This window comes from Lipophrys pholis, assembly GCF_963383615.2.
Source record: "Lipophrys pholis genome assembly, chromosome: 8".
NCBI lineage: Eukaryota > Metazoa > Chordata > Actinopteri > Blenniiformes > Blenniidae > Lipophrys > Lipophrys pholis.
Window position 1 is genome coordinate 24,372,878 of NC_137630.1, and position 16,403 is coordinate 24,389,280.

At 43.8% G+C, this 16,403-nt stretch overlaps 1 protein-coding gene across 1 annotated transcript in view; it reads left to right on the forward strand.

The window, feature by feature from the left end:
- Positions 1-2,353: 2,353 nt before the first annotated feature.
- LOC308113285 (adenylate cyclase type 6-like) overlaps positions 2,354-16,403 on the forward strand; it is a 35,845-nt gene continuing 21,795 nt past the window's right edge. Inside the window, exons 1-3 of the mRNA XM_080469403.1 lie at positions 2,354-2,491; positions 6,944-7,201; positions 7,318-8,257. Of these exons, the coding sequence (XP_080325529.1) occupies positions 7,182-7,201; positions 7,318-8,257 (960 nt within the window). The 5' untranslated portion in view covers positions 2,354-2,491; positions 6,944-7,181. The remainder of the gene's footprint in view (positions 2,492-6,943; positions 7,202-7,317; positions 8,258-16,403) is intronic.

A 16,403-nucleotide genomic window follows, 5' to 3' on the forward strand; every position in this document is an offset into this window, starting at 1 on the left:
TGTATGTATGTATGGTATGCAGATACTGTTTGTATGTGCGTTATGTCTTATACTTCACTGCAACACAAATTGCCCTAAAGGTACACAAATAAACGAACTGAAGTGAACCTCTGTTTGCTTTTATTTTGAAATTTCCATCATGGCAATGGGAGTCAGATGGTAAATTCAGTTTAAAAATACACAATCCTTTCTTCACCCCGGATATTTTGAGTATAGAGTGTATAATATCAATTTGGGGAGTGAGCTTGTAACTGAAGGTTCAGTGGATCAAATCCCAGTACTGATGTGATTGCACTGTGGGTCTCTGAGCAAGGCCCACAACTCCCCTTAAAGCTCTAACTGCTTAGGTTCTGTTTAAAACTCGACCTGAATCAACAATCTGGTGACCCCAGAACACAGTGGTCATAATTAAATGTCTTTCCTCACAAAAGTGTTAGTTTCATATTATGTTTGAAAAAAAACCCCAAACAAATATATTGGAAACTTTTATTAGCAAATGATCTTTTATATATCATCGAGCCCCAAAGCTATATTATATTATATTCTAAAATTATCTAGCCCAAAAATACACTTGGCTTTCAGGGGGAGTTGAATTGACAACTGCAAAAGCAGGGACATAACAGGGAATGTGAGTTTTACTCTTTGTTTCTGTCAAGAACTCACACTCAGGACTCCAACAGAATATGAAGAAAGAGAAAGGACTGAGATTTAAGGCACATATTTGGGATTTGGATGTCTTTGGATGTCTTCTGTGCATTGACTTATGTCCACATCCCAAAGATAATATATATCAGTACTCAGTACTTCAAAATTAGACTTCAACAATTTCTAATTGTATGTATCTACTTTGTTTTTGTGTGTTTTTAAAAACCAATATAACATTTTCAGTTGGGTTTTGAAGTTTTTATGAACCTTTGTTTTCTACTAGTATTTAGCTGTTTAAAGTTTTGCTTTGTTGATGATGTTTTTTTTAAATATCTGACAAAATGGTTTCAATTAAATGTGCGCTGGGTGGGATTCGAACCCGCGTCACCTCGAGTTTGAATTTATAAAGATACTATCGCACCATCAAAACTCAAACTACGTTTAGTGTCTCTGCTTACTAAGGACGAGTGAAAATCTCGAGGCGTGATTAGGATGCGTGGTTTTTCCAGTGGGACATGCTGGTGGTATTTGAGCGCCCCGGCTCGCTGCGCGCGCGGCTTCGCCTCTGGGGGGCGCGCCGAGTTACAGAAAGTAGGAGAGAGTGGAGTGAGCCGCGGCACGGCGGAGTGGAGCGCAGCTGCGTCAAAGCAGCGGACATCACACACCTCCATACCGGAAACCACATGGATTTCATTTCAAAACAAGAGACGATAACTCCACAGTCTTCAGTAAATACGAGTTATACAGATTTGTTTTTCTCCTTATTTTAGGGCTTTATTGAAGGTAAAAGCATTTTTTTTTAATGTGATGATCAAGTATTACCTGAGAAATAACAGCTCAAGAAGCTCCTGCCTGTCATGGATGAACAGAAGAAAGCAGGTACTCTCTCCAGGGACTCAACATAATGTTCTATGGTTCAAAGCTTCTGTTTGAAGCCGTCTTTTCTCTTGAGATCACCTAACCACAAAGATGAAGAAGCCATGACTGCCGATCCTGCCTGTGCTCCCCAGGATCCATGTTTGGTTTGTCAACAAAATAAACACTAAACAGAAAATTAAAATTCATGTAACCTACAGTTAGTCAAAATGTATTTCAGAGTTAAACCGGATACTTCTTAAATTTGTTCTTATTTGTTCAATCCAAAAATAGTGTGAAAATCTAGTTAGCCAAAAGTAAGTCATCCTTTAAATTATATTGTCTAATTTAGGATGTCTTTATAATGTCCATTAATTGAGATGTAGGTATTGCGTGAGTTACTAATGACTAACATATCAATAATGTTTACCCTGGGTCAGAACTTAACATGTATAAGCTGTGTGTGTGTGTGTGTGTGTGTGTGTGTGTGTGTGTGTGTGTGTGTGTGTGTGTGTGTGTGTGTGTGTGTGTGTGTGTGTGTGTGTGTGTGTGTTCAGAGTAGTGTATGTACGCATGTGAGTGTGTGAATCTCCTGCATGGTGTCTTTCACCAGTAAACTATTTATTTGATAGGTGGAAATGTGTTTAGCTCATTTACTAATCAACAACTTTTGAGTTTTGTCTTTAACGCATTATTGTGCGCTGGAGGCTTTGATTGTGAAGGCGGCCAGAGGAAGAGGAGTGTGCGCGCGCGCGCTGTGCTGACTGTGGTGCTTGGAGCCGAGAGGGTCAGGGGGAGGAGAGGCAAGGGAGTGGAGCGAGAAGACGACAGGAGGAGATCCAGCACAGGGTGACCAGTTTAACCACACCATCCTTGGACAGCTTCAGCAACAAATGCTCCTCCACCCTGGCTGCTCCGACGCACGACCACCACGCCAAATCGGATTGCGCGCTGCGGTCCTGTCGGGCAACAGAAACAGAAGATGATCTCGGTGAGTGCCGTCTTTTTTAACTGCTGGCTGCTGCTGCTGCTGCACACTGCAGGCCGACATATATAATATATGTTCTCCTGTCACACAAACGTCTCAAACGCTGTTGCGCGGAGCGGCGGACGCCTGTGCCAGCTCTCCGTCATTACTCCATTGCTGCCGGAGTGAATGACATCGCTGGCGACAGTTGCTGCGAGGCCTCCGCTTCACATTTGGCGGCGGTGGCAGAAGGATAGGCGGTCAGTGCATGTTTCCCCACCGGTGTCCGATCACAACATATCTGCCAGTGGAGGAGGAAAAAAGGGGGACGAGCCGCATCACAGTGCGTTTTGTGCGCCTTAGCACAGCTGAAGGGTGTTAACAGGCTACATCCACAGGCATGGAGCTGCTCGCAGCTCCCATCATTCCCTCAAAATGATTCATACGAGCCGCAGATATTTTTTAATGACATCAATTTTAACCCCGTTTAACTCCCTGTTTCTCACTGTGGGCTTTTTTTTTACTGGGGTGTTTTGGAGCAGTGCTCATGTCTCACGATCTTGTCCATCCTCTGACTGATGCTGAGGAATGTGCAGCAGCAGGAACATGCTTATATCTGTTTATTTACCCAAGACTTATGTTTGTCAATACACTCATCCCCTGAGCTATTGCTTTTTTCCTTCTTCTTCCTACTCCAGATTAAAGGACATTGATTTAAAAAAATCATAAGGTTAAATACATGACAGAGGTGCGTTTGGGTGCTATCTTGTGCATAGGGGACGGCGGTGGAATGGTTTTTATGGTCCTCGCTATGGTTGTCACATAGGCCACGGTGTTATGTAACAAGAAGCCGACGCTGTTTGAATGCGGGCCCTCACACACGGCCTGCCTGTGCATGGCATTCACACACTCCGGACCCGCAAACAAATCAGCCGCACATTGAGTGCCGCAGAGATATTTTAATTTAAGATACTTTTATTATATATATATATGTGTGTGTGTGTGTGTGTGTGTGTGTTTGTGTGTGTGTGTGTGTGCGTGCGTGTGTGTAATGGTCGTCCAGAGCGCAGCGTGGCGTTGATTTTTGATTTCCTCCAAATGCTGCTTGATCTATTTTTGCATCGGTGCCATCCCGGATGATGAGAGAGAGAGAGAGAGAGAGAAAGGGAGGGAGGCTCGGACATGTCTACCCCGGAATGAATGACTTAATGCTGGCTGTTTGTGGCTGTAACACCAGTGTAGGAAATGCTCCTTAGGAGTAACCCCCCCCCCCCCCCCCCCCCCACACACACACACACACACACACACACACACACACACACACTCACTCAGACACACACACACCTCCTCGCGCTATAATAAGGGGGGAGCGGAAAGAACAGCCAGGCACGGCACGGCACACACACACACACACACACACACACACACACACACACACACACACACACACACACACACACACACACACACACACACACTGGCAGCACAGCGACGTTTGCAAATGGGTATGAGCTGGTCGACCTTGTGCCGGGGAGCGAGGGACTCAGCCTGGGAGGAGGCGGGGCGGGGAGGGGGGTGGATCTCCTTGAATCCCGTGGATCCGCTGCCAGGGAGGAGGAGGGCTTCGGACGGATACGTGCCGGGAGAAGGTGCATGCTGGAAAAAGATCTAGCGAGGAAATGCTATTTTTTGCTCCGGCAGCACAGCACGCCTCTTCCCTGGACGAGGAGGCAGCAGCCGCGGTGTGCGCGTGTTTCCTCCCCTCACCGGGCGTCCGGAGGCCCCGGTAAGATCAGCTGGCTTGCTCGGGCATATGTGGACATTTTATAATCCAATCAAGGGACGAGAAGGAACAGCACTGACAATGACTGATGGATCTGTCACAGCATTATTATATTTACTTTAATAAAAAGTGCTGTAGGGTTGTTATGCTGATATCACAGCAGATGTAAACATGATAAGATATTGACCAGGTCAACAAAAAGTCCCAAATTAATATCAGGGCAATGTCCACATTAAATTCATAGAAACCGTTAGCTGTGACATGTGCAGGTAAATTTAACATATTTTGATTGAACTGATACATCTTAGGCATCTCAAGCTTCTCAAATGATTGTATGTAAGCAGTGTGGCAGCATACAAGCAAATCTTTGTAATACAAAACAAGTTTCTCCATTGTTAACCATTACTGGGGTGTTAGGGAAACCCCCTTTATACAATGTCCAGCACAGATATACGACTGCTTTTGAAACACTTATAGCTTGGAAAAGAATACTGTACTACAAAACTGGAAATCACCGAAGGATCAAATGAGACCTAATGTGGCAACATTTCATAACCCCTTTGTGTAATTTGTCATGTTGCCGCTCATTTAGGATTCTCTTACCGGTAGTTTTCTGCCCAGAGTTTAGACTCCCAATCTCATACCAGTGCTTTCATGCCTGCTTGTGTGGAGCTCAGTGGAGCCATTCGCTTAGAATTTTACATGAACACAGGCCTTTCTACACCATTGAATAGAGTCAGTAATGGACTCCCACCTGGACTGAATACATCAAACAAAAATAGAAATTGTTCAAAACATGGCTTGTGATTTAATGATGTAGCCGATACATGTAGTTGAGGTAAGGCATCTGATTAAAACACCCCCTGGTTGCTTCCCATCGGCTTGGCCACCTGGGAACACAGCTCAACGTTCACACAGGACCTGTCGGAGATTATATGTCTATATGTATTCTATGACTTGCGAGCAGCCAGGGGTCTCCGAGATGACCTGAAGAAAAGGGGCTTCTTTGCTCTCGATATTGCCACTTGGACCCCATGTGGACAAAGTGGAAAGAAGAGAGATGAATGGATGGTGATCTTGATAAAGGACAGAGACACTAGTGAAATTACATACTTAAGCACAAGACAACAAAGAATTGTCATGTCGTGCGCCAACGCATGATGAATAGCAACTTCACTAAGTGACCACATATGCTCTTGAATGCATCACAAGAATGCGTTTGTAAAATCTCCTTGAATGCAAACTATATACATTACTGATAAACTGATTCAGTTTCTTACTCGTGTACAAAGTACAGTCTGGTGAAAGTAATAAGTAGCCCACTGAAGGAGATAACTAACTCGACAAATTTTTCTGTACGCTCTTTTAAAAAAAGGCCATCATTGAAAAAAATTGAATCCAAAATCCTGCTCTAAATCTGCTCTGTTGTCAATAATCATTTCATGCAATTTCATTACTTATTCACTCTGTCACCGATGTCACATTATATAGCAGCCTTTTCCCACTGGTCATGCCCCTCGCTTGCCTGTTGCGTCTCTTAAGCCGTTTTTCCCTTTTTATGTTTGTGGTTGATATCAGACCTCATGTTCAGAAGCTGCGACAGGATGCAGGCAAATTTTAAACTGGAGAAACCATTCTGTGTTGAAGCTATCAGGAGTATAAAGAAACGATGTTTGTCTTAAAATGTCAGGGGGAAATCAAAAAAACTTAACAAAAATTAATATAAGATTGAATAAATGAGGCCTGACAATAAAATATTAGTACTTCAATATTTTTTTTTACTGCAAACTAGCAGTTTATTTTGTTGAGATTTATTTCAGGAAAGCACAACTTTAACATAGAAGAATATAAATTGCTTTCCACTCATTCTGATGTTTATGAAATATCTCTTCATTTGACTTTCATCCAGCGGGAATTCTTCATTTACATGCTCGTGCTTGAGACGTTGTATGCATGTTTGTCTGAAGCTAAAAGCAAAGTAGTTGAGTAGTTGTAGCTTCATGTCTAAAGCAGCTTTTTAATATATTGCTGCAGGGCCCCAGATTCTGTCATGCTGTATATACCACCGCTGTCTTGACAGTGTCCTGCTGTCTGGCAGGATTTATTTGTATTTTTCACTGTTTATCATTGATTTTGATTAGAAGCAGAGCTTGAAGGAGTCTTTGTGTGTCTCTGGGAGTCCAGCGAACTTCAAAATGCAGTGGTGTGTTTATACCGGAGGTTTTTTTTTGCATGGGGGTCAAATTGAGTAAGTTTCGGTTCACCTTAAAAAACCCAGATCTACGTGCTATTTTGGGTCCAGTCCTCCCTCCCTCCCTCCCTCCCTCCCTCCCTCCCTCCCTCCCTCCCTCCCTCCCTCCCTCCCTCCCGCCTTCCCTGCCTTCTCTCGCAGTTAGAACGAGCTCTCATCCGATGAGTCCGTCTGCTTTTTAAGACAATCTCTAGCTATTCCGGGTTCAGAGACGTTGAATTTATTTCCTGTCAATTTTTTTCCTGTCAATTTTTTTCTCAATTTTTTATTTGCCCAGAAGCTAAAAGGGCAAAATCTGAGTCAGCTTAGTCCCTTAGTATGATTATCGGCATCAACTACAGTCTGTAAAATTCACATTCACATAAGTGTGTTTGGATCATCTTTTACATGTTTCTGTCGTCTTTCTCACTGTACAACCGTCTGTGTGTGATTTTTCCTCTAGACCCAGCAGAAGCCGTGGAGATAGGCCTGGTTTTAGAGATTGGTCTTCATATTAATCTCTGTCTCTCGTCAATAACTGTGGGACAAACATCTGGAGCTTTGCGCACCGTTTGACCCCCATCCAGCCACTCCCACCCTGCGGCCCTGCGGTGTGGATTCGACAGACCCCCTCCTCCCTTCTTCAAATTCTGTCTACAGGGATAAATGAGTGAACCGGCAGTGAGGGAAAGGGCTGGGACATGTACCAGAACCCCAACAGGTAAACAAACCACTCATACAGCGAGATTGACGAGTGAGCCGTCCTGAAAACACGGTTTTGGTCTTGTCTTTGTTACTTTTTTGCCAAACCTGGTGTGTTTCTGTCTGCTCCCGCAGAATGTCCTGGTTCAGTGGTTTCCTAGTTGCCAGAGTGGACGACCACAAGACTGCTTGGGGGGAGCGCAATGGCAAGAAGTCCAAACGGAAGGGAGGCTCATCACTCTGCAACCCGCGTTACATGAGCTGTCTGCGGGACCCGGATGCTATGGAGCCCCCATCCGGAGCCCCCCTCCATCAACATCACCGTGGAGGGATGGCTGGCGCCGTGGGAGGCGGGGGCAACTTTGGCGTTCGTTGTGGATGGCAGGAGGACCACTACGGCAAAAGGGGAGGGGCTCCCGGGGAAGGGGTTGGGCTAAAATCGGTCAACTTGGGCTTCGAGGACGGCGAGTTGAAAGGCAGAAAAGGGGGATGTAACGGAGGAAGTGGCGACATGGGCGACGAGGGTCCCAACGGCGCAGCGGGGGTGGTGACAGCTGCGGACTGCTGGCTCAGGGTGGTGCGAGTATTTCAGTCGAAAAAATTCCAGTCCCGCAAACTGGAGCGCCTGTACCAGCGTTACTTCTTTAGGCTGAACCAGAGCTCTCTAACCATGCTCATGGGGGTACTTGTGATCGTGTGCGGCATCATGTTGACCTTCCACTGTGTCCACGCCGCCCCTCACGTGGCCTATTCATCTGCTCTGTCAGTGGCAATGGCGCTCTTCATGGCTCTCATGGTGGTGTGCAACCGCAACGGCTTCCACCAGGACTACATGTGGATGGTCAGTTACCTGGTGATCGGAGTCCTGGTGTCAGTGCAGGTGTTCGGGGTGCTCATGGTGGCACCAAGGAGCGCCTCAGAAGGCATCTGGTGGTCCGTGTTCTTCATCTACATCATCTACACACTGCTGCCTGTGAGGATGAGGGCGGCGGTGCTGAGCGGAGCTGTGCTGTCCATCATACACGTGGTCACCACCTGGCAGATCAACCAGGAAGACGAGTTCCTCTGGAAACAGGTAAGAAATCTGACTGTTCTGTCTTCTTGACAGAAACTGACAGTGATGGTGAACAGTGCAGAAACTATTATATATTAACTATCAACCCGTCCTGCTGATTCTCAGAACGTAGTGAACCTGTGTGAGTATTTTACCCGGCAGTTATAATACAATCAGGTGTCAAAGCATTGATACAGCTTTTTTGTTTTTCTTTTAATGCTGTGGTTTTGTCAGAAAAACCTTTTTGAAACAATTTATTGTTTTGAAATGGACCTCACTGCTGTGCCTTGTATTATTTGGAAGGTTGTGCTCATTTCATTTGTTTATAAATACTGTGTAGTGCTACTCGAGTAGTGTTCTGTGGTTGACGGTTGCCTTTCATCCACCACTATCCCACACCTGAGCCTGATGGGTTCTCAATGGCACCGTTTAGGATTTGTAATTTGACACCAGCTTCAGCATATGTATGCACATGGAGAACATGCAAACACATGACAGAAAGGCCCCCAAACCCACACGGGAGATATTCTTGCTGTGAGGGAAGAGTCCTAACCACTGCTATGATCATGTAGCCACATTATCATCAAAACTGTCAATTACTCATCTAAAAAAGGTAGAAATTTGCAGACAATGAGGTTTTAGTCATTGATGAGTAAGTAAATATTAGAGGAAGAAGATGACTGTTCTCTTTTGTGCTGGCTTGTGGTTGTAATTTGATGATTGATCTTAATATACAGTTAGATCCTAACATATCTGGCTGCATTTAAAACACTGCATTTATAAGACTGGCTTGATATTCATGATGGGCTGATACAGTGCAAACTGTTCCACTGTGCTTTGTCACCATAACGTAGAATACAATACAATACAATACAATACAATAGAATTCTTGCAGCGCAGCTCAACACAGAAAAGAACACAGAAGAAATAGCATAGAGGTTAAAGCATCAATGAGACAGAATGCAGTTAAATAAGTAATATACAACATTGATTTCTGCAGGGCTAAGCAGTGACTGGTATAAGCACAGAAAAATGAAATTAACAGAAAAAATCCCAACAAACACTATTTACAAGGAAGCGTTCTAGAGTCTTAGGAATGAAGGATCTCTTGTGGTGGTCTGTAGAGCACTTTGGTGGTCTTACTCTGTTGCTGGAGGGGCTTCTGATGCTGACCAGGACATCTTCGGGGGGGTGTATCTGTGTATTTACATGCACGAGGTTGCTTATGGATCTTGCTGTACAGTGTGTTGTTTGTGCGTTGTGGCAGGGACCCAGAGGCTCGCTGAAGGTCAGTGGGCTGAAGGAACCGCTCCCGGTCGGGCCGCTGTATGTGTATGTGAATGTGTATGTGCATGTGTGCTGTTGTACGACAGCGGGAGAATACCATGATATAAAGCAGTATCACTCAGGTCTCTGTGCTCTCACACAAGGGACGCTTTGTACTTTTTGTCCAAGGGTGGGGTGATGGGGGTCAGGCCAGCGTGGTGGCTGTTTGCCTTCTGTACAGTCTTAGCTGTTTTACCAGTGTCTCTTCCTTGGGGAAAAGTTATTCAAAATATAATAGGAAGGCCATTACATGAAAACAATGGAAGGATATCTCAAGTAATGACCACTGATTAATACTGTAATGTCTTTCCCATGACTATGAGTTATCCATTTATTAAGATATCCTCTCACATGTGAGTGTTACATAATCTAATTGCCGTTTACAACAAAGTCTCCGAACCAAAGCAGGTACTGCACAGTACTACTCGATGCTCATATTGTGATTTTGTTCTTTATAGATTAATGACTGAAGTACAGGAGTAGATGAGGGATTCGTGGGAACTTGGTAATAACCATGTGCTCCGTCACGTTTTGCATGATATACCGTAGCATAATCTATCACAGGCCCCAGCATTGTTTGCCATCATTAAGTGAATGGATGTCATGAGATCGCCAGGGCCCAGCAAAGCAGCGTATTCCTGAGGTCGCCTGTGTACTCTGTGACACGGTAATACAGTGTCATCAATCACTGCTTCACGCCTGTGTGCAAGTATTTCCTCTTTCCCCAATAACTCATTAACCTCGCTGAGTTTCTTGCCGGTGTTGATGGGTGCAGATGATTATAAAATTGTGTCATCATGGGGTCTGCACGACTCAGAGTTTGATTCTGGATGTCTGATTCGACTTCACGCCCCTCGTCAGTCATGAGTGACACTGTTGATTTCAGCATGAGATGCAGATTCATTTCCATTCATGTGGAGTGAAAAAATCATTCATTTTTGTATCTGACGACAGTACTTTTGTGAACCGCCAGTAGATTGATCAAGAATACATGCTTGCGTTACAATTTCGGAAACATAATTTCTTTTTTTATTTTTTTTTTTATTTTTATTTTTTTTACCACCGGTCTGTTTCCTGTGTTATCTTCTTGTGCACTTTTCAAAAATTTGTGCGGCATTTGTCAGCTCATTCCAGCCTCACGGTTTACACACAGCATGAGAGTTAATGCCTGAGATGTATGAGAACGACACACCAATACCCAGAAATTCCGAAAATGGGACAAGGTCGGTAGTGCTGTAACAACTTTAAAACCACAGAGGAGCTATAATAAAGATTAAAATCCCCCCAAAAAACCAAAACAATCCTACATCCAATATTGAGAATCAATTTTAGATACATTTTTTAAGATGTTTTGGTGTTGTTTGCGTTCATACAGTTCGTTAGAAGGTCGTCAGTCAACTGATAAAAACAGATAACTCGAAAATTTTAACCTTTTATCTTACAGAATTTTTTTTCTAGAAGCATTATAACCAAAATGTTTAGCAACTTTAGTCTAGACACAAAAACGTTAAGCTGAAATCAGGAATGTGGTTTATTCAGAGCTACGTGCCGGCTGTGGCTCAGGTTTTAGAGCAGGTTGTCCTCCCGTTTGCAAGGTTGGCAGTTCAATCCCATCTCCACCTGTCTACGTGTGGAAATGTCCTTGGACAAGACACTGAACCCCAAGTTGCTTCTTGCATGGTAGTGCTGTGTCCGCTCCTCTCTGGGTGTGTACATGAGAGTGACCTACGAAAGCCTTTCGAGTCCGCCAAAGTGGAGAAAATGATATTCCGTAGTATCTTATTTGTGTGTGTTAACGTATGAAAATCAGCATTCTAATCTTTATTCTCCTCAGAATTGCCTACGTGTCTTCCCAGTCGCTCGCAATATGTGTAAAGTAAGACATGTCAAAGGTATCCGGTGGTTATATGTGGAGTATTTTATTGTGGACTCTTTAAATTTATGGCTCCTAATCCAATCAAGCTTTTCAAAACACATGCAGGCCATCTGGTTGTTTCCTGAGCTGTATTGCTTCTGGCGCTGGTTCCTGTGTGTGTTTTCACAGCTGCCTACAGTAGAAAGGAGTATCTGCTGTCAGATTCACTTTGAGTGTCTCATTGTGCACCGTTAAATACAGTGAACCACCTCGTATGAAGGTTTCAAACAACATGGCCTCTTACTCGGTCGTCTTGCTTACAAATCTCGGACCCTTCAGCAGAAATCAATTAGCCATCGCTGTACAATACATACATGTGCAAACCCTCGTGTCACGCACGCGCACGCACGCGCACGCACGCACACGCACGCACGCGCACGCACGCACACGCACGCACACAGACTCTCGCTTTGTTATGGCTGACGCCTTCCCTTCTCGTCTCTATTGAGTGTTTGTCAGAATCGCTGCTGTTTGTTTTTCTTTGGGAAATAACATCACAAGACAATGGTCCTGCCTGCATGTGTGGGTGTCCGTTCCAGTGTGTGTACTGACATGTTGTGTGTGTGTGTGTGTGTGTGTTTCCCTGTCCAGGATTAAATCAGAAAGAGGACGCTTCATACACTTTTTATTTTGTGCACTTGATGGCTGTCGGTTTGCTTGTCAGCGAAAGTTTTCGATTTTTTTTTTCTTTCTTTTTTCTTTTTTGACAGAAACGTCGCACAATTGCACATTCTTCCCCGCAGAGTTATTTTGCCTGTGGCTTCTGACAATAGCCAGCATTGTTATGTGGACGTTGTTGACACAAGGGCTGTGAGAGGTCAAAGACTGATTCCTAAAAATACGTGGCCCTTGGTGTTTCTGCTAACTGTTGCGTCACATGGAACAGTCTTATCAGAGCTTGCGTCAGAGCAACAGGCAGGTCACTCTATCCCCCCTCTTCCCTGGATACACATTGGCCTGCATTTTCAAATAGCCTGAAACACACACTCATGTACACACAATAGCACACAGGGGACACAAGGCGCTGCTAATATTGTTGAGCCACAGATTTCTTTGTTTTGCAGTTGTGGTGCGTTAATGGAGCGTGAGTAAATTGGAGCTTTGAGAGTGGAAAAGATGGTGGGTCAGGACCTGAAAAGCCCAATAAACAGCATAGAGGGCAAATCAGGCCTCAGTGTGGCCTGAGTGGACTTTGAGTCCAGGGACAGTCAGCATGTACCTCTTTTTCAAGTTCCTCTTTAGATTGTTGTTTTTTTTGTTGTTGTATCCGTTCGATAAGATGAACAGATAAATAAGACCATGTTACTCCTGCAAGAATGTGCATGAACGCAATGTAACCCCAGGTGTAGCCTCATGTCTAACTTTCCAAGAGGCTGTTTACTCAAATTTCACATTTCCAGGATGTCAGGCGGAATAGATGCATTTCAATCCGAGCGAATCTCACACCGAATCGACCGCATCAGCTGTTCACAGCTTCACTGTTGCTCGCAGTGCTAAAATAACCTTGTGTGCACATCACGCGTCGAGATGGGAGACTCGGATCTCAGCTGAGGGAGTGTCAGCCCACCACGATCACCTGTGCAAAGCCCTTTCTATAAAACTAGGCACCTCGTATCAAGGAGAGGAAGAGGCAGCGAGGCGCTGCGATGGGAGGAGAATCTGATATTCTCCCCACGCAGTCCTTCCACAGCCTCCTTGATAAATAATTTGTGTGTTTAACTCGGCAGCAGCATTTTAACGAGGATACCTGTCACATGTACACTTCGCGCATGACGAGGATGGGCGCTGAGTGAAGGGTTCCTACACTCCTGCACAGACAAAAAAAAACAAGAAAAACAAACAAAAAAACAACACTGCAGCTTCACGCAAAAGATCCACACAGGACGGCAGATTTATTTTTCTGTGTTAACACATTGCAGTCATTTTGTACCTGCCTTCATGTATTTACCGAAACACACACACTTTTCACACACACTTGCACACATATTATAGGCAATCGGCGGAGCGACAAGAGCAAAGGAAAAAGGGAGTTATCAGTTCAGCATCACTTCTGAGACTGATGGGGAATAAACAGCATCGTTAAGTGTCTCCCTCAGTGCTTGTGTTGAGTTGGTCCAGTGGTTGCCATGGAAACAACTACGACTCAAGCAGCCGAGACCCAGTTTGGTAACCGTTGCATCAAGTAAAGATGAAAAAAAAAAAAGGAGAAACATTTGAAAAATCAGGTCATAATCGATTCCTGACATTCACTTCTTCTGAGAGTCAGAAAAAGCTCCGGGGCAGGAGAGGGGAGGTGGGTTGATGTTGGGGAGGGGGGGGGGGGGGGAGGGGGGCTGTGGCCGCTGTTTGGCGACTCAGATAAATTCACGCTTTGTTTTCCTCCCCCCCGCTGTGGAAATGAGACGGTCCATAATTAAACACGGTGATGACAAGGAAGAGGTCATATGAGTGGACGTGGCAGGGAGTCGAGAGCGAGGGATGCACAGGATGTTGTTTGCCAGTTGTCTGGTTCGGAGAAGCTTATCTCTGGTCGGCAAGCTATGACAGTGCATCTTTGTGGCCGTCGCTGCTGTGGAAACAGTGCAGGACGGCGTTTTTAGGCCTCACAAATACACAGTCTAAATAACTGACCTTCTGTTATCCACACAGGCTTCTCTTACTGCCACTGATAATTGGTTTAAACTACTAACTACAACTCCTTTACAGTCCTCTCATACTGACTTAATTCCTACATGAGATGTATTTATCCCTCAGCTTGTTGCCCGTCCGCTGCATGAGCAATCTGGCGCCAATTGTGGGGGTCCAGAAACACTTGATAACATTGTGAAAAAAGGTTTCGACTTCTTCGCTGTCCATTTTTATGCAGATTTTGTTTCCATTTAAATAATAAAGAAACACTTTGGCGACAGCGTTGACGGACCGCTTTGATAGTCACACTCTCTCCACAGAAGTCACACCCGCCTCGCTGCCAGTAGAAATGTGTGTGCAGTTTTTTTTTTTGTTTGTTTTTTAATTATTAATATTTCAGTGTGAGGACCCCCAGCTTGTCCCTGGCAAAAACGTGATAGAGAAATGAAGGAGTTCCAACACGGTCATCAAAGATCAAGACTACTGGCTTTAGAGTGCGAGGAACTGTTTGTGACTCAGCTGTACATAATTTATGTGACGTGTGTATGGGGTTTTTGTTTCAGTGCCAGAACCTCTGAAACGTTCAAAGATGTGTAAAACCACATAACAAAGAGAAATAACTTCAGAGGTCTGCGTGCTTTCGTGTTATTAGACTTGTGGTGTGACAGCAGTGAAAAAAGCTGGTGTGTTTTAGCTTAAAAAAACAGGTTTGTTGTCACAAAATGTAACGTGACTGGCTTTCTGAAAAAAAACCATCACTTTGGGGAGATTTAAAAAAAAATAAAACACACACACATTTATGTCATTTTGAGTCAGCCTCCCATTTTCCATTCTTTTGTGATTCATCTTAGGCAAACCATTTTATATAAACTCATATTTCTTTCTTCAATACACACACACACACAAAAATCCATCACTTCCGCAACAAATTTTAAGACTCCAGCTGCTTATGCGTCTTACATTAAGCTGAAGAATGTATATGTTTCATCGTTTACTGCTGGGGCAAATTTTGACCTGATTTATTCCCGCATCTGTAAATCGTGGACTTTGTATGAATCACCTACGTTTACAGTGAAGTGGATCATCTGTGTACAGAGTTAAAAGTATTGTTTTATTACAGTGGATGGTTAATACAATTAAGATTGGGGTAGATTTGGGATGCTGGAAAATTGGAATAAATCTCTTTTCAACTTTGTTTATTTACACTCATTAAACAAAAAGTAAGGGAATGAGCTTTTGTTTATGTAATGAGGCTTCTTGGCGATAATATTTTATACAGTTAGAAAGCTTGTTTATGTTTTTCAAAATGGTGCCATATTTGTTTGAAACATGCCTTTGTGGGATGTATATCGAGTATAGATATTAACACGTGCACGTTTGGGTCACATCATAGTGGTTTTGAATTAGAAAAACACCCTATTATAGTTTGTCTTACTTTATTGTTTTAACAAAGAAGATCCCCACTCTAAATATATATTTTACAACAGAAATTTTTGCTATAAAAGATATGCTAAACATACCTTTGACACTGGTGTTTTTTACAGGTAGATTGAATTTAATACCTTAGTAGTTAAAGTGTAACAGTAGTTGGTAAATTCATTATTACAAAGCTTGGTTAGTTCATCATAAATCATTCAAATTCACGTTAGTTCTCCGACTTACGGATACTTCTTCTTCCAATCTTTGATGTACTCTGTTCAGTTGCAAGCAAGCGAAGGACAACAACCATCTCGATAGTTTCTCATCAGTTTCAATCAGGCGCAGGCAACTAGTGATGTGACACTTCTAATCATATACAGGAAAATATCTTTATTTTTGAAATAAAACAATGTTTTCCCTCATCTCATCTCCTGCAGACTGGAGATCTGCACCCAGGGAAGGTACGAGTGACTTTGCTGGTAAAAAACAGAGACAAAAATATGTGAAAAATACACTTCTTTTTTTTTTTATTCCATTTGTCTCGGTGGGCCGCATGGTGGTGAACAGGTTGGCACTGCTGCGTCACAGCAAGACAATCCTCGGTGGGGCTTTATGTGCAAAGCTTGCATGTTCTCTCTGTGCATGCTAGGTACACCTGTTTCCCTCCACAGTCCAGAAACACGGTTGACACTGAAATAGCCCGTGTGTGTGTGTGTGTGTGTGTGTGTGTGTGTGTGTGTGTGTGTGTGTGTGTGTGTGTGTGTGTGTGTGTGTGTGTGTGTGTGTGTGTGTGTGTGTGTGTGTGTACATGAGGGCTGTAATGAGGGCACCTGCAATACCTGAGTATATTTTTTATGATATTTAGCGTTCAACCAGTCC